The sequence below is a fragment of the Myotis brandtii genome, unplaced genomic scaffold (assembly GCF_000412655.1).
Source record: "Myotis brandtii unplaced genomic scaffold, ASM41265v1 scaffold326, whole genome shotgun sequence".
NCBI lineage: Eukaryota > Metazoa > Chordata > Mammalia > Chiroptera > Vespertilionidae > Myotis > Myotis brandtii.
In genome coordinates this window covers 1419728-1443694 of record NW_005362534.1, presented here as the reverse complement: position 1 = coordinate 1443694, position 23967 = coordinate 1419728, and the positions used below count along the sequence as shown (strand labels likewise).

At 43.2% G+C, this 23967-nt stretch overlaps 1 protein-coding gene across 5 annotated transcripts in view; it reads left to right on the top strand.

The window, feature by feature from the left end:
- Nucleotides 1–13116, top strand: part of MAP7D2 (MAP7 domain containing 2) — an 88587-nt gene extending 75471 nt beyond the window's left edge. For 4 of the 5 annotated variants that reach the window (XM_014543465.1, XM_014543464.1, XM_014543467.1 and 1 more), the window contains 7 exons: nt 1699–1966; nt 3037–3141; nt 4398–4454; nt 4872–4950; nt 5804–5990; nt 9285–9560; nt 11839–13116. In XM_014543465.1, coding sequence (XP_014398951.1) covers nt 1699–1966; nt 3037–3141; nt 4398–4454; nt 4872–4950; nt 5804–5990; nt 9285–9534 — 946 coding nt within the window. In that variant the 3' untranslated portion in view covers nt 9535–9560; nt 11839–13116. The remainder of the gene's footprint in view (nt 1–1698; nt 1967–3036; nt 3142–4397; nt 4455–4871; nt 4951–5803; nt 5991–9284; nt 9561–11838) is intronic. The other variant, XM_014543468.1, reaches the window with a different exon arrangement.
- The last annotated feature ends 10851 nt before the right edge of the window (nt 13117–23967 follow it).

Sequence of the window (23967 nt, the reverse complement as noted above, 5' to 3'; positions counted from 1 at the left end):
GCTCTTCTCCAGAGATTTCTAGAATATCTGTTGTTAATTCCAGTTGTTGTAGCAATGCTTCTGGGCAGTGCAACCTCTGCTAATGTAGAATATTTTTATCAGACACTTTTACAGTCTTAGGCTAAATGATGTCTTTAAGTATTTATTTACCTTTTAAAAATGTCTCTTTTGTGACACATAGGATAACTGTCTCCACGATTCCTGAAGCCAACCATTAGGATAGAAGAATCTTCTTTATAATCTTCATCTTTTTATAACAGTATAATAGCATCCAGTAAGTCAGTGACACATGCTTCCAAATAAAGGTAATTTCTGAAAAACACAGTTTTATAGATGCTCTTAGAAGGACATTAAGAGTTGGAGAGAGGATTCATTTTAAATTGGAAGACAAACCAGCATTTGGGAACCAACCCAGAGCCAGGCATTGTGCTAAGTGCTTCCCATGCATTATCTCATTTCATTCTCACAGTGGTGTCATGGAGCCAATGATATAGCTGTTTCCATTTTGTAAATGGGCATCAGAGATGTTCAGTCACTTTGCAAGGAAGGGTCACACGGTGAGTGGCACAGTCAGAATGCAATCTTGGTCTTGCCCATATGTCACATTGCTAGTCAGGAGCACACTGCAAGGTGAGTATGATTACTCAGGTTTTTTCAAAGATAAGGAAAGTGACACGCATGTGAACAAGAATAACACTAGAAACGTAAAAACAAGCGCTTAGATGTTACAGAATTTCCCCTCACTGCCTAGAGCTATCATCACATCACCAACTCTGCATCTGTGGATAAAAGGCATGTCCAAATGCCATTTAATTTTATACAGCAAAGAATAAAAGCTAAGACAGATTTTTAAAGATTTCCAAAATAAATGGAAAATAGATACTTTAATTTCTATATTAAATGTCAAGTTTCTTTTGAGCATTTCTTCCATTTGCTGCTTCAGAAGTCATATGCCAATTAAAACCCAAAGTGAACTTTGGAACCCATAGTCACTGCTTTCAAATTGTTGACTGGCACATTTGTGGCCATTGAGACACTTGGTTTTTTCTAGGTTAAGTCAGTATTAAATACTTATTTTGCTTAGTTTTTAAAGAATTGTCATTAAATAAGAATGAGCTCTAGCCGATGGTACTAAGTGGTTAAAGCATCAACCTGTGCACCAAAGGTTCACGGGTTCGATTCCCAGTCAAGGACACGTACCTGGGTTGCAGATTTGATCCTTGGCCTCTGTGGAGGCACGCATGGGAGGCAGCCAATTGATGTGTGTCTCTCACATTGATGTTTCTCTCTCTCTCTGTCTCTGTCTCCCTCCCTCCCTCCCTCTCTCCCTTCCACTCTTTCCGAAAAGCAATGGGAAAAATATCCTCAGGTGAGGATTAAAAAAAAAAAAAGAATGATGGGGCTATAGTCATTTGTAGATTGACTGGGGAACATCTGTGTCTTCATTACAATATGTTCACAATATCGTTACTCTTTATAACAGACTGTGGAGTCAGCCTTTGTTAAATTTTTTTTTTGTAAGTATATGGGCTGGAGTGGCTTCCTGGGAAGGATGAGTCATTTTCTTAAGTGGATACTAATTCAGGTGCACTTGTCTGTGACTGTATCATGCATTACACTCCTGTCAGCACATGGTTCTTTGACAGTTTGCCTTTTGAGCATGTCCCTGTCTTCTAACAACACTTATGTTCTCGAAAGGCTGGAGAGAGAGGAACAGGAAAAAAAGGAAGAGGAGGAAAGACTTCACCTAGAAGAGGAAGCCCGTAAGCAGGAAGAGGAAAAGAAGCGGCAGGAAGAGGAAAAGAAGCGGCAGGAAGAGGAAAAGAAGCAGCAGGAAGAGGAAAAGAAAAGACTGGAGGAAGAGGAGGCCAAGAGGAAGGCCAAAGAGGAGCAACTGTTGAAAGAAGAACAAGAAAAGGAAAAACAAGAAAAAGAAAAGCAAGAAAAAGCCATGATTGAAAAGCAGGTACTTATTAGTCTTCGTATAGACTTTGCCTTAAGGGCCTTAGTTAACATTAGGTAAAATTAGTTAAATTTGAATGACTCATAATATTTACTTGAAGTATTTTCTTAAACCAACTGGGCTGGTTATTAAATATGAGTTACTTTGCCCTGGCCAGCGTGTTCAGTGGTTAGAGCATGGCCTGCACATTGGAGGGTTGAAGTGTCTCAGGTTTGATTCCCAGTCAGGGGCATGTACTTGGGTTGCAGGTCCAATCCCCACCCCCCCATTCAGGGCACATGTAGGAGTCAACCAATCGATATGTCTGTCACATTGATGTTTCTCTCTCTCTCCCTCTCTCCCTCTCTCCCTCTCTCCCTCTCTCCCTCTCTCCTCCTTTCCACTCTCTCTAAAATCAATGGAAAAAATATCCTTGGGAGAGGATTAAAATATGTGTATATATGAGTTAATTTGGGCAATAAAAGTGAAGTTGGTAATGTTTTCTGTATGTCAGTTTGGGTTCCCTCAAAGACAGACCCTGGATGAGAATATGGGTGCTAGTAATTGACTCAGGAGAAGATCCCAGGAAGCTGGTACCCGGGGAGTGAGAGGAAAGCCAATGTAAGCGCATTGATGAGTGGAATACTGTGGGCAACTGGAACTCACTGCCTTTGGGACTATCTAAGAAACCATGGAACATGCCTTAGAATTGTCCCTCTGAGGGGTGAGGAAACGGGGTTACCTACCAACTTCTGCCTCTCATGGCTGAAAGTCAATCCTTTGGGAATTAGCTTCCCGAAACTCCTGGCCACATATATACTTCATGGCCAGAGGCTGCCATCAGACATGGAAAGACTTTGGCTTCATATGGGAAATGTCTGCACTTGACTTGCATGGTGGACCAAGGATAGATGAGTGAGGTCTAGCCAGTCTGCTGTGTCATAGAGCCAGCTGTGTAAATCCACATTGAATGTTGGAGCAGCACCACTTTGGGGTAGAGATGAGGTCAAGGAACATATGCAAACCCCAGGGAATTACTATAGTGTTTTCTTAACTTAGTAAAGCCTATGCCTTGGTTTACCTGTTCCTATCAGAAGGAAGCAGCAGAAGCAAAGGCCCAGGAGGCAGCTAAACAGATGCGTCTAGAAAGAGAACAAATCATGCTGCAGATTGAACAGGAGCGACTGGAGAGGAAGAAGGTAAGAGCTAAGGGTTTTGGAGGACTGAGCATGAGGCAGGAACAGGAAGCAAATTCAGTACTCTTGCTGTTGTTGGGTAGAGTGATCTTAGAATTCTCAAATTAGGTCAGGTTCATTGATAGTGTTGTTCAGATCTGCTACATCTTTATTAGTTTTCTGTCATCTTGTTCGATCATTTACTGAGAGAGGAGTGTTAAAAGCTCCATCTGTGGTTATGGATTTGTCCATTTCTCCTTACAGTTTTATCAACTTTTGTCTTATATGTTTTGAAGCTCTGCTGTTAGGTGAATATATATTTCAAATTACTTAATTTTCCTATTGAGTTGACACCTTTATCATTAGAAAAATCCTTCTTTATCTCCAGTAATACTTGTCTTAAAATCTACTTCGTTAGTCTATTTGTGATTAGTATTTGCATAGTAAATCTTTTTCCGTCCTTTTTCTTTGAACCTATATATGTCCTTATCAGTGTAAACAGCATATAGTCAGGACTTGTTATTTTAATCCAGTTTGACAGTCTTTGCCTTTAAATTGAAGTATTTGGTCTATTTATATTTAATGCATTCACAGAGAACATTGTGTTTAAGAAGGCTGATTGTAAGGTCCATTCTCATGGTGTCCTAGTACCAGTCTGGGCTTTGTGTTGCTGTAGGCCTGGGAGCCGGGAGACCAATCTGTGGTCTCCCCTCCCGATTTGCATCTCAGCCTCACTTTCTCTAGGGCGGTCCTCTTGAATAGCAAGTAGTGATTTATTGAATTTTAGGTAACCTAAGGAGAGGAAGGAGAAAGATGGGATGTAAATGAAAGCAACATTCTAGATCAGGGGTGGGCAAACTTTTTGACTCGAGGGCCACAATGGGTTCTTAAACTGGACCGGAGGGCCGGAACAAAAGCATGGATGGAGTGTTTGTGTGAACTAATATAAATTCAAAGTAAACATCATTACATAAAAGGGTACGGTCTTTTTTTTTTTTTTAGTTTTATTCATTTCAAACGGGCCGGATCTGGCCCGCGGGCCGTAGTTTGCCCACGGCTGTTCTAGATAGTTACTAGTTTACTTTCAAACATTTGACCTTGTCAATAGGGCAGAGGTGTACATCTTCAAAACCAATGGAAAACCTTTCTATACTCATTATCCTCTGCTGACGTTTCTCTTTCATGAGTTTTCTGAGAAATGTGAAATTGCATATAGTCCCAGATAATTTTATGTGGTTTTGGTCCTATATTCCTCTTACCTGGTTCTTTTTGGTTCCCAGAGAATAGATGAAATCATGAAGAGAACAAGAAGGAGTGACGTGTCTCCGGAAGTGAAGGTAGGCATTCAGAATACCATTGTGATAGTCCATGTGCTGAGTGGCAGAATACATTCAGAGGGATCGTGGATCTCAGAGAGGAGCAGCCAGACAAAATGGACCCTTCCTGCCTTGTTCCTGGCTGGATTAAGGAGACTGCAGGTGCCCGAAAAGAGGAGTCTCAGAGACAGGGTGGTAATTAAAAATTTCCTCAGAGAAATGGGGGGTGGGGATGCAGGGAGAGACACAGTAGTCATGAATAAAAAAAGAGAATGGTGACATATGAGTAAGGGAAACACAGCTGATTTGTAATAAGCTCAGAAGATCCAAAGAACTACCATGGAGCAGGCAGATGGCTCAGCGTGGTTCCAAATACCCTCCAATGCTTTTTAAAGCATTTGTCTTTTTATGTGAAGTCAGCCTTCCCTCTGTTTTCAGAAAGAAGACCTGAAAATAGAGCTCCAGCCTGCTGTGTGTATGGAAAATAAGCTGGAACCAGTTGTCCCGAACAAAATAGGTGAGTGTGAGGTCTGGTTCTTGGGTTTCTCCTTTCAGCAGGTGAGGGCTTGACGCATTTCCTGCAGGGGACAAGTACCCGGGGGTCCTAAGAGCGTGATTGCTGGACGGGGGCTGCGTACTTTCCCTTCCCGTTGGAATCTCCATCTCCAGCACAGGTCTGCCAGGTCCATTTGGAAAGCACTGGGTTCCTCAGTTACTCTAATAGTAGTGGAGCAGGAGCCAGCAGTCTGTTGGCCCATACTGCTTACCAGGAGCTTAACTGCTGGGCAGGTTCTATTAAGAACTGACCGCTGCTTTGTGGTGGTGTCTCCTGCCTTCCACACTTCTGGGTAATCCAGCTCTTTTTTAGCATGTTAGGTGAATATATATTTCAAATGACTTAATTTTCCTACTGAGTTGACACCTTTATCATTAGAAATGTCCTTCTTCTTGCCCAGCCAACATGGCTCAGTGGTTGAGCATTAACCTATGACCGGGTTGTTGGCTCAATTCCCAGTGTGGGGCGTACAGGAGACAGCTGATCAATGATTCTCTTTCATCATTGATGTTTCTATCTCTCTCCCTCTTCCTTCCTTTCTGAAATCAATAAAACACATTTTTTAAAAAAGAAATTTCCTTCTTTATCTCTAGTAATACTTGTCTTAAAGTCCGCTTCATCAGTCTATTTATGATTAGCATTTGCATAGTAAATCTTTTTCTGTCCTTTTACTTTAAACCTATGTGTGTCCTTATAAATGTAAACAGCATATATTCAGGACTTGTTATTTTAATCCAGTTTGACAGTTTTTGCCTTTAAATTGAGTGTTTTGGATATTTTATGATTAACAGAACGACTTTGTGTTCTCAATCAGAAATCAATGGATTGAGCACCTGCCAGGAAGTTAACAGTGTGGAGCGTGCTGCCCCAGCAACTTTCCCCCGAGACAGTTGCTCCAGTGGGCTTAAACCAGTTGAGGCACTTGTTCATCTGGATGCCCTGGATGGGAAATCAAACAGTCTGGATGACTCAACTGAAGAAGTTCAGTCGATGGATGTGAGGTAAGTCGATTTCTGTTGCATTTGAGCCTCATCTCTTCTCCAAACACCTCCCCAGCCTCATAGTTGATTTCTTTATTTTTACACACCCAGCTCACCGCAGGTAGGTTTGGTTGCCATTCAGGAAAGCTCTCAGTGGTACATTAGTGTCTTGGGTCAGGCTCCTTAGAAGCAGAGCCTGGGGCGAGGGGGTCTAGGGCCTGCGATTTATCAGAGTTCTCAGGAGAAAGTGGACAGAGCAGGGAACAGGATGGAGCAGGGGAAATCCTTAGGCACGGGAGCCCTGGAGGATGAATTTCTATCAGAGCATGGTCTGAATGAAATACGGAGGCAGCCTACACGCCACTGATCCGTCAGTCATTGGCTGTGGGCTGCTCAGGGCAGGGGGATGCTGGTATAATGTCTATGGGCATGAGGCTCCCATCAGCTGAAGGCAGTTTTCCTGAAAACGGGTGGCAGCTCTGAATCCTTAGCAGCAAGCTCTCTGCAGCTGAGGGATGAGTGCGCCTGCAGGTAAAGGGGCACCCACAGGGCCCACAGTGTCTAGTGTCTCATGTTTAAGTGAACCTGTCATTGGAGACTTGATAATGGAACTAGTTTGCTTTCAGATTCTAAAAACTTAAGTATGTTTGTGGATGACACAACCTGGCAAATTAACCCCAGACAGAGAGGAGACCGCCCTTTGCATGGGGTTGGGCAGAGGCACTTAGAACGGAGAGCCCTGGGCAGTCAGCCTTCCCTCTGTCTGGGAGTGCGTGGGGTTCTCTGAGTCAGGAGGGACCCACAGTGTCGTGTAAAAGCTCTACTGGAGCTTGCCCTGCCCCTTGGCTGTGAATTCCCAGCTTGGTCTGAGGGAGGGGAGGGCATGAGGCCGAGGTCTTTCCCAGGGCGCACCGACTGTAACTACCCCAGCTCGGGCACCCAGGCCTGAGCCGGATATGTGAAAACCCAGGGTCTGGCAGCCCCATCACCAGAAGAGCAAGTCCTATGCAAACTGATTGCAGGACCTCCTCGGCTTTTGCCACCATCTCCCCATCTCTTGTCACCACTGGCCACCAGCAGCCACCGTCATAGCAGGCTGCCCCCAGGGAAAACAGCTGAGGCATCTTAAAGGTTAACATAACATTCTCACTCCACCCCACCCCCTACCCTTATGCTGAACCTGATTCTTCTTTTTTTTTTTTTGTAAACCTCACCCAAGGGTATTTTTCCATTGATTTTTAGAGAGACTGGAAGAGAGAGGGAAAGACAGAGAGAAATAGCAATGTGAGAGAAACACATCGATTGGTTGCCTCCCACACAAGCTTGCTCTGACCAGGGCCAAGGAGGAGCCTGCAACCGAGGTAGCTCTCCTGCGTTGACTTAAAGGCACAAAATACAACACAACCAGACACAATGCACAGGGCACCAAACACAAATGTATTCACAATACTAATACCCCTAAGTCAGTGGTCGGCAAACTGCGGCCCCTTGAGTGTGGCTCTTCCACAAAATACCACGTGCAGGCGCGCACGTACAGTGAGATTGAAACTTCGTGGCCCATGCACAGAAGTCGGTATTTTGTGGAAGAGCTGGTATTTTGTGGAAGAGCCACACTTAACACATTGTATGCGGGTAGTAACAGGTGGCTCTACTACTTACAGTCAACGTAAAACGTATAAATACGTTTCCCGTATACAATGTGTTTAAGGGGCCAAAGAGCCGCATGTGGCTCGCGAGCTGCAGTTTGCTGACCACTGGGCTAGGGCATGAACCCCCTTAGTCTTCATGTCTCTGGGTGGGGGAAGAGGGCAAGACATGGCACCAGCCAGGGTTCAAGAAAGGACAGGAGCTTTCTGTGCGTACTGAGTTGTCCCTGTGGCTACCTCTGCTTTGGAGAGAGATTTCTGGAGGTTGTGCCCAAGGTTGGGGCATTCTCTCCTCCCCAAGCTCTGACCAGCTCTTAAACCCCAGGAGTTGAAGCGGGTGTTCCTGCTAATGAGGCAGGTTTCCCAGGCTCCAGCCACCAGAAGTAGTGTCAGGTCTGCTGCTGCTCAGTGTGAGGGAGAGGTCTTCTGAGCTTCTACAGTGCAACGGGTTTTTCTAGATCAATGGTTCTCAACCTTCCTAATGCCGCGACCCTTTAATACAGTTCTTCATGTTGTGGTGATCCCCAACCATAACATTATTTTCGTTACTACTTCATAACTGTAATTTTGCTACTGTTATAAATCGTAATGTAAATATCTGATATGCAGGATGTATTTTCATTGTTACAAATTGAACATAATTAAAGCATAGTGATTAATCACAAAAACAATATGTAATTATATATGTGTTTTCTGATGGTCTTAGGCAACCCAAAGGGGTCGAGACCCACAGGTTGAGAACCGCTGTTCTAGATTCTTCTCTAAGATCTTTTTGAGGGGAAAAAGAACAGACAGACCAACCTGGCAGCAGCCTTATTCTGGCTGATAAGAGAGACTCCAGGTGACAGGCCCTCAAACTGCAGCCCACTACTCATGGTTGGCACAGCTGCCTTCCATCTCTAGGGAGAGGAGAGAGGGAATAAGGCCCACTGGGCAGGAGCTGGATAAGTCAGGGGGCGGAGTGGAAGTCTCACTTTAGAGAAGGAGTGGGGGGAGGGAGAGATTCACTCTGCAGGTGCTGGGTTGGATGTTGGGGTCCTTGTTGAGATGGCCCCAACCTTCACTGAGCACTCACAGCAGGTGGCTCACAGGAACGCCCCCAGCAGGAGTGTGTCCTGCTTGCTCGCAGGAACCCTGGCAGGAGAAATGACTGTCCCATTTTACAGTGGAGGAAGCTAAGGCTGGGGAACAAAAAGCAGTTCGCCCAGGCTGCACTGCTAGAGAGAGGCAGCATCCCAAGCCCTGAGGCCAATTAGGACCCTTCCTCGGCTCACTTTCAACTTCCAGCCTTTGCATTCTGTCAGGGTTTCCCATTTCCAAGGTTTGGGAAGTACTTGGCTTCTCTGCAGTAGAGGGCTGGTGCCTGTGCTTCCTATATCCTTCTTTCCTGTACACGGTGTGAGCTTGACCTTCACAGCCCTGCTCAATCCCCTTCCCTTGTTCTCATCCACGGGGCCTTGTGTCTGTCAGTGACTCAGATTTGAACTAACATTTTTTTTTTTACAATGTGTTACATACAAGCTCTGGCTCTAAATCCACCTTCTCTAGAAAAGAAGAGTAGTATAACAAAATATTAGAATTAATAGTTCTATCTGTCTGTCTGTCTGTCTCTCTCCCTCTCCTTCTCCTTCTCTCCTCCTCTCTCTGCCCATCCCCCTCCCCCCCTTAGTCCTGTTTCAAAAGAAGAGCTTATCTCCATCCCAGAATTTTCACCAGTGAGTGAAATGATTCCTGGGATGTCTCTGGACCAAAATGGAACTGGTAATGCCCGAGCTCTTCAAGATCTCTTAGATTTCACCGGCCCCCCCATGTTCCCCAAGAGATCCAGTGAAAATCTCAGCCTGGATGACTGTAACAAAAACCTGATCGAAGGATTTAACAGTCCCAGCCAAGAAAGTACTCTGAACACCTTCTGTTGACAAATACAGCATCTCTTTAATGAAAGGTACAGTCTTTTGATGATAGTCTACATCTATAACTCTCCAACTGGGGTTGTGAAGGTAGGATAAACATCACTCAGCCTCCTGGGTGGTCAGTTTTATTATTTATTTTTAAATACTTTATTGATTTCAGAGAGGAAGGGAGAGGGAGAGAGAGAGAAACATCAATGATGAGAGAGAATCATTGATCGGCTGCCTCCTGCATGCCCCACACTGGGGATCGAGCCTGCAACGTGGGCATGTGCCCTGACTGGGAATCAAACTGTGACCTCCTGGTTCATAGGTTGACACTCACCCACTGAGCCATGCCAGCTGGGCCAGGATGGTCAGTTTTATTTGAAAAATGCAAACATGAATATGAATATATGGTATATACTGCAGCACACACAATAATTGAAGTGGATTTCAAGTAAATCCTTCATATGGGAGCCTTCAGCACCACACCTGCCATGCCCAGCTCTGCTGTTTGGGGTCTGTGGATGGGGTGTATGTGTTGAAAAGCACTGCCTACAAGTTTGACCTAACACCTGTCTCAAGTAGGACCTTATTTAGAAGAGAGAATGCTCTCATAGTGGTACGAGGTAGTGTTAATAAAATGAACTTCTCCCCTAGTTTTACTCAGCAACATCTCATGTTCTAGCTGGAATCATTCGTATACATTGATGTTGGGCCAAATGATTGCCTGTTCTGTGGACCCGTTCTGGAGTCTTCCAAAGCAAACATTTGTTCCTGGAGCATACCTGAGGGAGTGGGGGTTTGAGGCGGGGGACTGAAGTTTGTGCCCTGAAGTTTTTGTTCCCCACTTTTGGCCTTTTTTCTTGCCAAAGTTCTTCTAGAATCTCTTATTGTTTAAGTTATATCTATGGGTTCCAAACCCCTCTGCATTTGTGTGCATTTAGTTATACACACCTCACATTGGATTTACTTCAGTTTGAGGCTCATTTGTTGTTCAGTGATTAGAATTTATTTATAAATTAATCCTAAATTTGGAAATTAGAACTTATTAGGTTTTTTATAACTTAATAATGCCAAATTCCTCCCGCTGTACACTCCTTTTAGATGTTTTTATAGTCTCAGCATTCTCTCAGTCACTTTTTTCCCTGCTGCTCCATTCCTATAACAGAACTTTGATGCCTGATATGACTTAGTCCAATCTTTCTCTTTCTCAAGCGAGGAAACAGGTTGGGGAGGCCACATGGATGAGGTCATGGTGTTTCTTATACTTCTTTCTGTCTGACCTCAGCTATTGGCTGTACACAGCACATTTTAGAGTCCCCGTCTCTTGGCTCCTGGGAAAGCAGTTGTGGTCCCTTCACACGTGGGAGGGAATGTATGACAGATAATTTTTAAAATAAAGAATATCCCTAGTTTGGAAGAGCAGCTGCCTTCTTGGACACTTCAAAAACAAAAACCATACCTAAGGATTCTATTTCCCTGACATACAGCTTAATATTTAATAGAAGTTTTCTTTTGTTGTTAGCATACCTCAAACCCTTCAGTTCACTGACCTCACTATTCAGTAAGGACCAGAAAAATCCACAAAACCTAGGCTCCTCTAGTCTAGTTCCTGCATTTCTAACTAAAAGAAGTGCAAACTCCCTGTCCAAAAAGAAAAAAAAATACCTGGGCTAAATAATTGCATTCCTATTGCTTGTATACATTTTTCATATAGTCCAGTTCTCAAGTTCTTTCCAACCAGAGGTGGTACCTGCAGGGTTGGGGGGGGGGGCATTTGGAAATGTGTTGGTTTTTAAATATATATATTTTATTGATTTTTTACAGAGAGGAAGGGAGAGGTATAGAGAGTTAGAAACATCGATGAGAGAGAAACATCTATCAGCTGCCTCCTGCACACTACCTACTGGGATGTGCCCGCAGCCAAGGTACATGCCCTTGACTGGAATCGAACCTGGGACCCTTCAGTCCACAGGCCGATGCTCTATCCACTGAGCCAAACCGGGTAGGGCTGTTGGGGGTTTTTTGTTGTCACAATGGCTGGTGGCAGCTCTGGCATCTGGAAAGCAAAGCTTGGGACTTTGAACATCCTGCAGGTTTTCAGACAATCCACACAAAGAAAACTCAGCCCACCCAAAAGAACAGTCCTACTCAAAATGCTGCAGCACTTCTGCCGAGAGATGCCGTGTGAGCCACGGAAAAGAAACTCACCAGGCAGGCAGAACATCTCAGTGTGGGAGCATTTAGGGAGAGGGCATAGGGGCTGCAAATTGCAAATACTCAGTCTCTTCATCGGTCTCACCGAGGTCTGTTTGTGAATTGACACAGGTGGCGTTTAGAGAAGCCATGAAGCTGCTGGCCATGAGATCCAAGCTGCCAGCCCTTGGAAGGAGCTCCTGTCGTCCCTAACCACTGGATTCCAAATCATTAAATCGAGATGTAATTGTATTCCTAGTTAGTATATCAAACACTGGCCACTCTTGGTAGAAACCTTGCGAAGTTGGCCTTGTCGGGCTTTAGCGACATTTCATGTTACGGTTCTATTTATGAGCTTCGGCTGCTGATAAAGTGCTTACTATACTATTTACTCTATTATCATAGTGATCATCCGAAACCAATGAGTCATTCTAGCTGGGAAATTCACCTTGTAACCATTCTTATTCCCAAAGTTGGAGCACATAAACATTTAGATGATTCCTGTAAATATTCTAGACATTTACCCAGACTCTACTTAAACATATACTGATCGTGGGCTGCATATCTCCCATCTTTGTTTAAAAGAAGAAATTCCAGAGGGTTTTCCCCTCTCTCTGAGGTTTCTTTGTTGGAAGTTACTATCAAGAAGCCATTTTATTATTAAGCTTAGTCACCTGCCAAATGCGTTGCGCCAGATTACTCCTTGAGGAGCTAATGGAATAACTTGTTGAGTAAGGAATCCATTATACAGTGGAATGATTGCTGTTTTCTGATATATATTCCTATAGACATGAGCAGCTGAATCTAGCAAGGACCTTTTCATGTTGCACCTTAAAACCTCCAAGCTGTAGACACTCCAAACCATCAAGTGGCTTTTAAACTGAGTGAATCCTGTGTCTCATGCACTGGTGGTTGGTTTTGACGTTGTTGCTATTGGGGCTTTTGTTTCTTTGTTTGCTCCGGTGTTTGCTCAATTCTAATAAAACCAGGCACAAGTGAAAACGATAATGCTCCGAAATGAAGGGGCCCTGAACAAGACTCTGTGTGTCACTATAATGGACTTTAACATAGAACATCTGAACAGAGAATAGATGACGCTAGAATGTATACTCCTCGTGTTTTATGCCCTATAATGTGTTTTCTTAATTTAATTTCTTGTGGTGAAATGTGACTTTCAGATTAAAATAACCTTTCCTTCTTTGAAACCCCTTTTTTTGACTTGTACAATAAGAGCTTAGAAAGATCCATACTTCTGACCGAGGTTTGCAACCAGGAAATACAAAGCAGTGTCAATAGTAATCTTGTTTATGTGCTTTCAAAACCAGCTGCAGTTTAAGACTTTATTAGTTATGGAAACTGTGTATGTTTGTGTATGTGTAAAAACTAAAATAAAATATATGCCTCCACTAACGCAGTGCCATTGATCTTGATGACTATTGGGGAAAATCCATTTTATGATAAGCACAGAAAATGATAGCATAGTCTGTCTTTCAAAAAATGCCTCGCCCTCTTTCTTACAGCTTCATTTTGCCAAAGGTCTGTTTCGTTGTGATCTGTTGTCCTTCACAGTGTCATTATAACTGGGGTGATGCCTCATTTGCATGATATGGACATTGTCTTTAATGTGAAATACATTTTCACTGAAGAGTTTGATAGCATGCTAATATTTTGTTTATTTCTGTAGGCTCAATGAAGAAATCTGCTGAAAGCAAACCAGTTTTTTTTTAAGTCCATGTGGAAAACACACACAAAAATCTTGTGTGGCTGTCCTTTCCCTGTCAAACTCATTAAAATTCCTCCATTGTCAGTTCCAAGTGAAGCCAACTGTGGAAATAAGCTTAAGTGATGAGCTGCCCTAGGACATGATGAACTTCTAAGTACAGTAAAGTTGCTGTACTTTCAGACCACTGATGGGAGGGATTTCCAGCTAGTTAAGATGAAGTTAACCTTAGTGTAACCTACGAAAACATTCCACATAGCTATCTGGTGTCTAAACAAAATTATAATGGAATGGTGAGTGACCCTTATTTTCCAGTAAGCTGAAACCCAGACCAGCTTTTTTGTATCTAATTCGTGGCTTGCCTACAGCCCGGGAGAGAGTACCAGCCAGGACCAGGAGCCAGGGAGGCAGCACAGGAATGGAGATGTTGGAATCCACATGGTAACTTCTGGGCTCCAATCTCGAAAGCTGGGGCTCAGTCAAATGCAGCCTTCCTAGCTCTGCTGACAAAGGCTTTGGCAAGGGCACAGGAGTGGACATCCTGACTCTTTCCATATGTTGGCCTTAGACAGTGGCATTACAAATAGCTTCTGTCATCATGAGCTCTGGCCAGAGGGTCACAGTGGAGGCCAGTCACTCCTAAGAGCAATATCTATTTTGTGAACATTCTAAATTTTTCTCAGTATGTACAGTTTTCCTATTAGCAAATGTTTCTTTAAATGTAGAAAGCAAATGTAAGGAACTAATTTGTTTCTAGAGGTATCCCATTGGGGCACAACACCGGGTTACCTCTAGCCCCACTCTTCAGCCTCCTTCAGAAAGCACAATTATATAAAATGGAGCAAGAACTATTAGAAACATTAGGAAAGAGAAGCCTTTATAGGTAGTCTCTTTTGGGAGAATCCAAGAGAAACAACTAAAAAACTCTTAGAATAATTTCACAGGGGAGCCAACTACTAAATAGAGAAATTGATAGTTTTCTTACACATTATCAATAAACAGGAAGTAAATCCCAACAAAAGCCATGTCACTCCTAAAATTAATAAGCTATGTCTAAAACATGACTACAGTGCATTAGCATAGATGGAAATGGAAAGACAAGCCATGTTCCCAAATGGGGAAACCTACGCTTGTGAAGAAGACTAGTAGTAGGTGGCCCTCACATTTGTGCAGTATTTGTAAACTAAATGAAGTTCCAAGCAATGGGATTCCTTTTTTGCAACCTGAAAGTATAATTTTACACTTCATGTAAAAAAATAAACACACTCTTTTCTCCATCTTGCAGCCTGTGGAGGCTGCTTGGAACAGAACTTTTATAAGAAAAAATACAGGGTTTCCCCCCAAAATTGTTTTTTTCAGGGGACACCCTGTATGCCTTGAAGGCTGTGGTCCAAGGCCATTGTTATTGGCTGTAAGCAGGGTCTCCAGAACCAGAGGGAGCACACAGATCTCAAATTTGAAAGTGTTTATGCTTGATATAATTTAGAATTATATCTTAAAATTGAAGGTGTTTATGCTTCAGAAGATACTGAATTCTATCTAAACAAGAGATGTGCTTATGTGTGCAAAGCAAGTGACTCCTGGTGACAAAGCGAACAAAACCAGAGTCACCTAGGGAAGGGTCACTGTGCTCATGGAAACAGTGGCATGGTTCATGGGTATTTCCAAAACAACCTTCTTGCTTAGGCCATTGGACACAGAATTCATATAATGCTGTTCCTCTCAAGGATTTAAACTTACTGAAAAGTAAATAAATAAAATGGATTTGTTCTCTTGGAAAAAAGAAAAGAAAATGAACACAAAGCTAAGAAACATGTGTTTTTAAAAGGGAGTTTAAAAAAAGTTTTTAAAAGGGAGAATTTCCCCCAACAAATAGTGAACTATATGATTAAACTTCCAAAACTAAAACAGTGTAGTCTGGTAGAGAAATAGACAAAATTTGGAATAGAAATAGAGATTAGCGATGTACCCAAGAGTTGTAAGATTTTAAGGCATGAATAGGGCAGGGTTGGAACATTTATTCCTATAAAGAGAATATGTGACTTAGTGTCCCTCTGAAGTCAGTGAGGAAATGATAAAGACAGAAGGAGGATCCAAGGTGTGGGTACAAATTATGGTTCAAAGTTTAAGTTAGGGAAAAATTTAGATACCAGGCTTGTTACCAGCCTTTAAAGTTCCTAAATTGATACCCCTCTCCCCAGGATGTGCCATGATCTCAGGAGGTGAGAAGCAGTGGTCTCTACTCCCTATGGTTTACGCTTCTCCAGGAGTAGACTTTAACAGTCGGCACGTCCTGAGTTCCTGCTATATGTGAGATGGTCCTAAGACTTCTCCAGGCTCTGAGGTAGGTAGAAGAGGGTTATGTCCCTAGGGACACACAGCTGGAACTTGGCAGAGCTGGGGGTGACGCCAGAGCCCCAGCTTTGGTTTCCCCAGGGGAGCTGACAAGCTCTTCTGCCCCTGAGAGCAGTGTTTTGCCAGAACAGGTGCAGATAGCCAAGAAGCGCCTGACTCCCTTGGGGAATCCTAGTTTTAAGTGTGCTTTTATTTAAAAAAAGTTGAGGTATCACTCATATACCATAAAATTCCCCCTTTTATTTTTTTAAAATATTTTTTATTGATTTTTTACAGAGAGGAAGGGAGAGGGATAGAGAGTTAGAAACATTGATGAGAGAGAAACATCGATCAGCTGCCTCCTGCACATCCCCCACTGGGGAAGTGCCCGCAAACCCAGGTACATGCCCTTGACCGGAATCGAACCTGGGACCCTTCAGTCCACAGGCCGACGCTCTAGCCACTGAGCCAAACCGGTTTCGGCAAAAATTCCCCCTTTTAAAGTATACATCTCTATCTTTGAATTTTCACGAAGTTGTGCAACCATCACCACTATAACTCTAGAACATTTTCATCTAAGTGTGCTTTTGCAAGCATTTCTTTTTTAAAAAATACAGTTTTATTGATTTTAAAGAGGAAGGGAGAGGGAGAGATAGAAACATCAGTGATGAGAGATGAATCATTGATTGGCTGCTTCCTGCATGCCCCATACTGGGGATGGAGCCCACAACCCAGGCATGGGCCCTGACCGGGAATCAAACCATGTGTGACCTCCTGGTTCATAGGTCGACGTTCACCCACTGAGCCGTGCTGGCCGGGCTGCAAGCTTTTTTTTTTTTCTTTGTGTTTTTTTTTTACATAGTTTTATTGACATATCAGTGACATATAGTCAACTGCACATATTTAAAGTGTATAATTTGATACTTTAAAAAATATTTGTTGTTGAAAGTATTACATATGTTCCCTTTTCCCCCCATCATCTCCCTCCAGCCCACCCCACCCTACCCCACTCCCCACTCCAGGCCCTCACCACCCCAGTGTCTGCATCCATGGGTTATGCATATATGCATATAATGTCTTTGGTTGATTATCTCCAACCCATCCTCCCTCCCCTGCCTTCCCTCTGAGATTCCGCACTCTGTTCCATGCTTCCCTGTCTCTGGATCCACTCCATTCATCAGTTTATTTTGTTAATTAGATTCCATGTATGAATGAGATCATGCAATACTCGTCTTTCTCTGATGGACTTACTTCACTTGGGGCTGCAAGCTTTTCTTATCCATTGGTCTACTCAAAGCAGAGAGCTTGGCTTTATCATCAGTTCAAGTTCCCATTGTACCTGGAGGCAAGAACATGGCATTTAAAAACAGTCTTCCCTGAACCAGTCACATATCTTCTCTCTTCCAGTAGGTGAAATTGGGGGAGGGGAGGACTGTTTTGTGTTGTTTCACAATCTCTGTGCATAAATATTGGATTAAATGCCAAACACGGGCTCACTTATCAGATACCCAGCACGGGACTTCTAGGTCGATGCGAGACATAGAGTGGGTGAAACTGATTTAAAACTGATTGAAAATCCTGAACCTTTGGAGATGTGCCTTTAATGTGTTACCATTAGATCAGGCGGGTGATGGCGGGCTCTACTTGCCCTCGTGTTGCAGAGACAAATGGCCCCTGTCAACCATGAGGGAGAGAGTGTTTCAGTGCTGCCTAGTTTCTTTCTTTCCCCCGAGATCTATAGGTCAGGGTCCAAGACAGTGGGCGCTGCATGCACTGTGGAAAGAAATCACCCCTTCCACAGCCCACAACCGGAGGGGCATCTTGAAAAAGGCACAGGGAGCTAATCGGCTTCAGATATCATGCTTAGAAAGTTCACTCCCCACCCTTCCTTCTAGCTCTGCAGTAAACAAGTGAGAAGCTTCTGTGAGGTGGTTAGGAAATAGCAATGGTTCTCCCATTGGCATTGAGGGATGGTTGGCATTAGGAGAAGTGGCTAAAGCAGCCAGCCTTCTGTACTTCCAAGAAAGTATGAAGGCAGGCTTTCCCTCCCTCACCTTTTCTTGGGAAATGTAAAATATATGTAATGAGTCCCAAGGAACCCAGCTTTTACCTAAAGTCACTTCTTTCAGATTAGGGGCAACATCTCTCTGGTGGCTGTCCTTGTCTTTTAATCATTTTCTTAGTGATGTGTAGCTCATCTTTGAAACAACCAGAAATTTGTCAATAAAAAAGCGGTAGCTGGGAAGGGGCTAGGTCATCCATACTAGACATGCTGAGAATTGATTGGATTGGATGCAGTCCCCATGGTTTGACTCAAAGGCTGTTTTAGAACAAAAGCTGAATCCTACTGGTACCACCAAGAGGAAAGAATAAATTCCATTTCCTCAGTGGACCTGGCCTTCTGAAGTGTTCTCAAGGGCCATCCCTGTGCAGGGGTGGCCCTGATAGCTGGTGTGAGATGTTCACCAATGGTAAGAAATTATCCAGAATGTGGAAATAAGGCTGAAAGATGGCTTTGCTCTCTTTCAAAACCCTGCTCTAGATCATGGTCTCCATGAGGCAGCCCAAGGGGCTGCTAAGTATTGGGGGATGTGATTTTCTATGACTGACCATGTGCTATTGACTAGGACCCATTCTCTGGAGTGATTTGCTTTAGACAGAAAGTTACAGATGACTTTGTCCTGTAGAAAAGCTAGCTCCAAAGGTTATGTCTGTTTGTATCTAACTTTACAATCTCATTCCAGCATTTCCCCCCACTAAATGCATGTGTGTGTTGCTGTGTGTAGAAAGTCTGTCTGTTGCTGTGTGTAGATCTACATCAGTACGTACATAGTAACATCAGCTCCCATATCCTCCCTTGATCCAGCTTTGTCATCCTGCTCCTTAATGAGTTAAACATGTTTTTGACACATATATTTAGATCACTGTATATTTACATCCCAATTATGCTCTGAACCTTTGGGAAGTTATGCTTTGAGAACGAGGAAGCTTTAAGCCCTCAGCAGGCTTTGGGGAATTTTAAACAGCTGCCACAATGGTCTTAAAGGTACATATTAAATGCTAGCATTGTGGATGTGGTGGTGTGCTGCCACCCAGACAGACCTCCCCTTTAGGACTGAGGTATTTGTCCTTCCAGATGTCTCCTTCCAGAGGCTGGAGGTAGAGTTGCTGAGTCTTGTTGGGAGAGTTCCCTCTGAGAATTGCCCTTGCCTGAAGGAGGCTGCCTCAACAAGGTCAAACTCCCTCACTTGGGCAGCCTGTATCCAATGACTGGGTAACTGGGCATATAAAGGCCTTTGCTTCAAGGTGAGACAACTCAGAGGGACTGTCGTAGCTTCAGAGCTCCCTGTGGGTTCACCTGAGGCCTTTGTTGAGACTGCATTGCAGCCCAAGTTCTCCCTCCTGCTTCCTCCACTAGCACTCGCCATGTACTTCCCACATGCTCATTGGTCTCAGAGTCTGTTCCTGGGGAATCCGCTCTGAGCCAGCTAGGCATTGTGCAAAGGACTTTCCATGCATTCTCTCTCTTAACCTTAAGAACGACTTTCGGAGATAGGCACTGTTGTTGCTGTGCCCACTTTACCATGAGGGCCAAGACAAGTGAAGTGCCTTGTCCAAGGTCACATACAGCCAGGATGTACACAGATGTGCTCCAAGCCCCAAGATTTTCTTTGGAGCCTGTGTTTGCCTTGGCCCACCACACCTCAATGTTACTGCCTGTAACTCACACAGAACCAACCGCATGAGTTTGACATGCTTGCCCTAGAGGCTCTTGCCAGTCTACACATCTTCTAGCTATATTTGCAAGCTTCTCCTTTTATCTCAACCAGCTTCCCTCACCAGAAGTTGTTGCTGACTTTGCAAAATCCTGGGAATCTTCTGCAGAAGTCATTTGATATATCTTTGTATTGCTTGGTCCAGCAGAATACTAGTACCTGCACCCTCTATCTGGAAGCACAGAACGTTGGTATTAGATTTTTTTTTTTGTCATCTAGGAGGAAATGCTCATTTATGAAGCAACTATGTGTAAACACCTATTCCCTCCTCCATGCCAAGCATTTTGCTAAGGATGGGAGGGAGCAGAGAATGTGGCGAGATATTGTCCCCGCCCTCCTGGATCCCAGCCTACCAGGGAAGAGAGACAGTAGACAAATAATTTAGGAAGTTATTATTTGCAACTGGGATGGGTAATGAGGTCAGGTCTATTGTTACACATTTTCATATTATTACAGTTTGAGATGAGACCTTTGTTTGATTCTTTGATTAATATCTGTCTCCCTCACTGTAAGCTGATAGGGCTGCCATATTCCTACCACGAATACAGGTATTCAGTAAATATTTGTGAGTGAATAAACACATTTGTCACCGAGGAAATCTATTAATTAAAATCCATGGCCTCTGATGTTCTTATCTTTTTGCCAGACCCATATTCTATCATGAGATGACAGTTTCAACGATCCTGGGTTTTGTGTTTGCTTTTGGATCCCCAGCACCTAGAACAGCACCTGTCATAGATCCACAATAAAACTTTGTTGAATACAGTCAAACCTTGGTTCTCCACCAAGTTGTTCATGAAAAAAAAATGTCTTGGTTGTTGAACGAACTTTGGTTTTTATACCTCACAACCCTTTAGTGCTGATACATCAGCATGACACAAAGCATCTCTCAGGCCACAAACAAAGGAGAGAATGTGCCAGTAAGAGTCAGTTTACCGCTAACATCTCAGAAAATTGTGCTGTGAACATTTTTGTATGTGTTTGTTGTTGTTGTTGTTTTTGCTTTTGATGCTGGCAAATGGATGATTAGCACAACTTTAAAACATAAAGAGGCCATCAAGGGTGCTAATGTTTCTAATGGTGTGAAAGAAACATTGATCACAAGCAATTGAAGAGGTAGAAAAACTGTTGTTGATTTGGATAAATGTAAAGCAGTTAGCCAGTGACAGCAACAAAGATGCCACATGCTGACCTCCTGAAAGACACCCCTGGAACGAGTGCTGAAAGTGATGCGTTTAAGGCTAATAGGGGGTGGTTCAATAAGTTTAAGAAAAGAAGTGTTTGTTTATAGATTAAACAGTACATTAAGCATGTACTGTATATAAGAAAGGTTAAAATTGAATAATTTGGGGTCTGGAATGAATTAATTCAATTTACATGATTTCTAATGGGAAAAATGATTCGGTTTTCGAACAAATCGCTTCTCGAACAGTCTTCTGGGGCGAATTAAGTTCGAAAACCGAGGTTCCACTGTAAATGTTTTTTTAAAAATTGAGCATATGTATATCAATTTGTATGGTTCTACCACACACAGCAGAAAGTGGCTTCAATATTAAGGTTATTTATTAATCACACATAATATATAACACGCTCCAAAGGCAGCTCAGTGACATCCAGATTCTGGGGACAGCACTTCTTTGAGTCCCATCCTCAGTCCACTGTGATCAAAGGTGTGAAGAAGTTAGTGGTAGGCTCCTCCTTTTACTGCTCTCTCCTTCCACCAGGGAGGAAACTCCCAGAAGCTCCCAGCAGATTTCTGCTTCTTATTGGCCAATAGTAGGTCTTACACTGACTCTTAAGCTAAGCTTAGTCACTGGCCAAAAAGAAGGTGATAATCACATGTATTAGTTAAGGCAATGCTAGCTTCTATAACAACAAGTCCCACCACCAAGATGCAGACTGTCTCAAATACAATAGAAGATTTTTTTCTCCCTCATATGAAGTCCAAAACAGATGTGCCTCTTGCAACTCTATTCTGAACAGTAATTCAGGGTCCAGGCTTCTTCCATCTTGTAGTTCCCCCATCTTACAATTTTACCATGGTTTTCTGTATCAAGCTGACAGAATAGGGAAAGAATATGGAAGAGACACACTGCTTCCCAACCACCTTGCTTCTAAGGCAGTGGTCTTCGGCCTGGGTGAGTCTATTTTGAAGAAGTGGCGTTAGAAGAAGTGGGGGGTGTCGGTTGGGCGAGGGGAGACTCAGCGCGGGGGAGGCATGCGCGAGGTGAGTGAGCCAGTCAGTCCGCAGTCTCATGTGCAGTGGTTAGTGCTAGTCGCCTCCGCAAATCGTGCTCTGGTGACAAAAGTACCTACTCGAAGCATAAAGTTACCTGTATTTTTCCAACCAGCTGCAAATCCTACAGGTATTTTTGTCATCAATTTAAGAATTTTAATTCTTTTGTGTTGGTGGCTTTATTATTATAAAATGAAACATTTTTTTAGGTGCCCTGTTTGAGATGGCTACAAAGAAGAAGCAAAGAAAAACGGAAGACGAAAACCGTGAATTTAAAGTTGAATTTAAAGTTGAATGTACCTACCTATATAGTTTAAGTTTAAAAAATTTGGCTCTCAAAAGAAATTTCAATCGTCGTACTGTTGATATTTGGCTCTGTTGACTAATGAGTTTGCCGACCACTGCTCTAAGGGATTCGCTCATACTATTTCCACTCACATTTCATTGGCAACAGCTAGTCACATGACTCCACTTAGCTGCAAGGGATACTGAGATGTGGGTGGAATTCCTGGCTGGTTTACTTCTTACTGAAGGTATTGCTGTATTATGCAAGGGATAGCACAAGTAATTTGGTGGATAGTTAGTTGTCTCTGCCATGCCAGGATTGCCTCAGACCAGAGCTGTCTAATGGGAATATAAAGTGAGTCCCACATGTCATTTTCAGTGTTCAAGTAGGAGGCCTGGGAAGAGAGAGGCAGTACAAATTGTGATTGTATTATTATAAAGTCTACCACAGAGTCCATTAGGTCCTCTTTCCCTGCCAGTCTAAGGGAGAGTGAGAATGGGTGTGAAAAATTAAGAAGAAACTGTGGGGAGCCTGACCAGCATGGCTCAGTGGTTGAGCATTGACCTATGAATCAGGAGGTCAGGGTTCGATTCCTGGTCAAGGGGGGTTGCAGGAGGCAGCCGATCAATGGCTCTCTCTCATCATTGCTATTTCTATCTCTCTCTCCCTCTCCCTTCCTCTCTGAAATCAATAAAAATATTTTTTTTAAAAGAAGAAACTGGGGCGGGGGGAGACCTAATAAGTAAAGTATGGAGTTAAAACAAATCTATCAGGCAAACAACATTTTTTGAGAGCTTAATGACTTTTGAATTGGTGTCTGGATTGTGTCAGGATACAAAACCAGACTGCTTCTGGAAGCAATATATGAAGTGAATCTATCAAGGATTTTGAGGAAGAGCTTTGGGGGAACACTAAGGATTTAAATAAGGGCAATAATGAACTAGAATTAAGTTTTAAGCCTAATCTCATTATTCCTTTTTGCTTTGCATCAATGTAGGTAGTCCATATGAAATTTTTTTTTCAAAATAATTGCTGGGTTTTGTGACACATTGTTTTAAAATCACAAATATCATATGACTTGCCGAACCTGGGCCAAGCCATTTTACATATTACATTACAAAAGAGTTCCTCGGAAATAATTTATGGGACCAGTGGGCTGGTAGTGACTACCAAATCTTGTTTAGGAATTTGTCCTCCGTCTCAGGAAAACAGACATAAAAGCAGTGACTGGAATACGCAAAAGGGGGCTGCAGCATAATCCTGTCTAAAAACATTTTCTTTCAAACAATAGAAATCATTTCTGTCTGTGTGTCACTGTTGACAAAGCCCTTAAAATAGTAAAGGTAAAGCAAGGACAGCATCCACCAAAAATGCCTATCTCATGGGAGAAAAAAAGGAGAAAGTGTCCAGCTAAGTACAGGGTGTCTCAAAAAAATGTGTACACTGTAACAGCTGATAGCTCAATTTTGAAAATGAAATGTATTTTTTTTGCATTTAAATAGGCAATTTATTTTATGCATATAAACAGTGATTTAGGTACAAGAGTACAAAGTTGTTTGGGATCATCGATTTGTTAACTGAGTTTAGCAAAGCAATTTGGAAAGAGTTCACCCAGATGAAGACACCAGTGGATAAAATACTTGCCAATTCAAAGGGAAATTCATTTCAAGAATGCAAAAGGCTATGCCCTGGCCTAGGCTCCTTCACGGAGCGCTCGGTGCGTGCAACTGCGCGCTCAGTTACCTCTCCAGCCACGCTCCCCAGCACAAAGGGACGCGCGGGCGCCCACTGTTGGGTGACGTAGGTGACTGAACTACAGTTTGCATCCAAGACACCTTCCGAGTTCTGGAGGGCTCCTGAGCGGTGAAGCCCTTCGGATCTCAGCGCACCCCTGGGGCCCGGAAGCCCG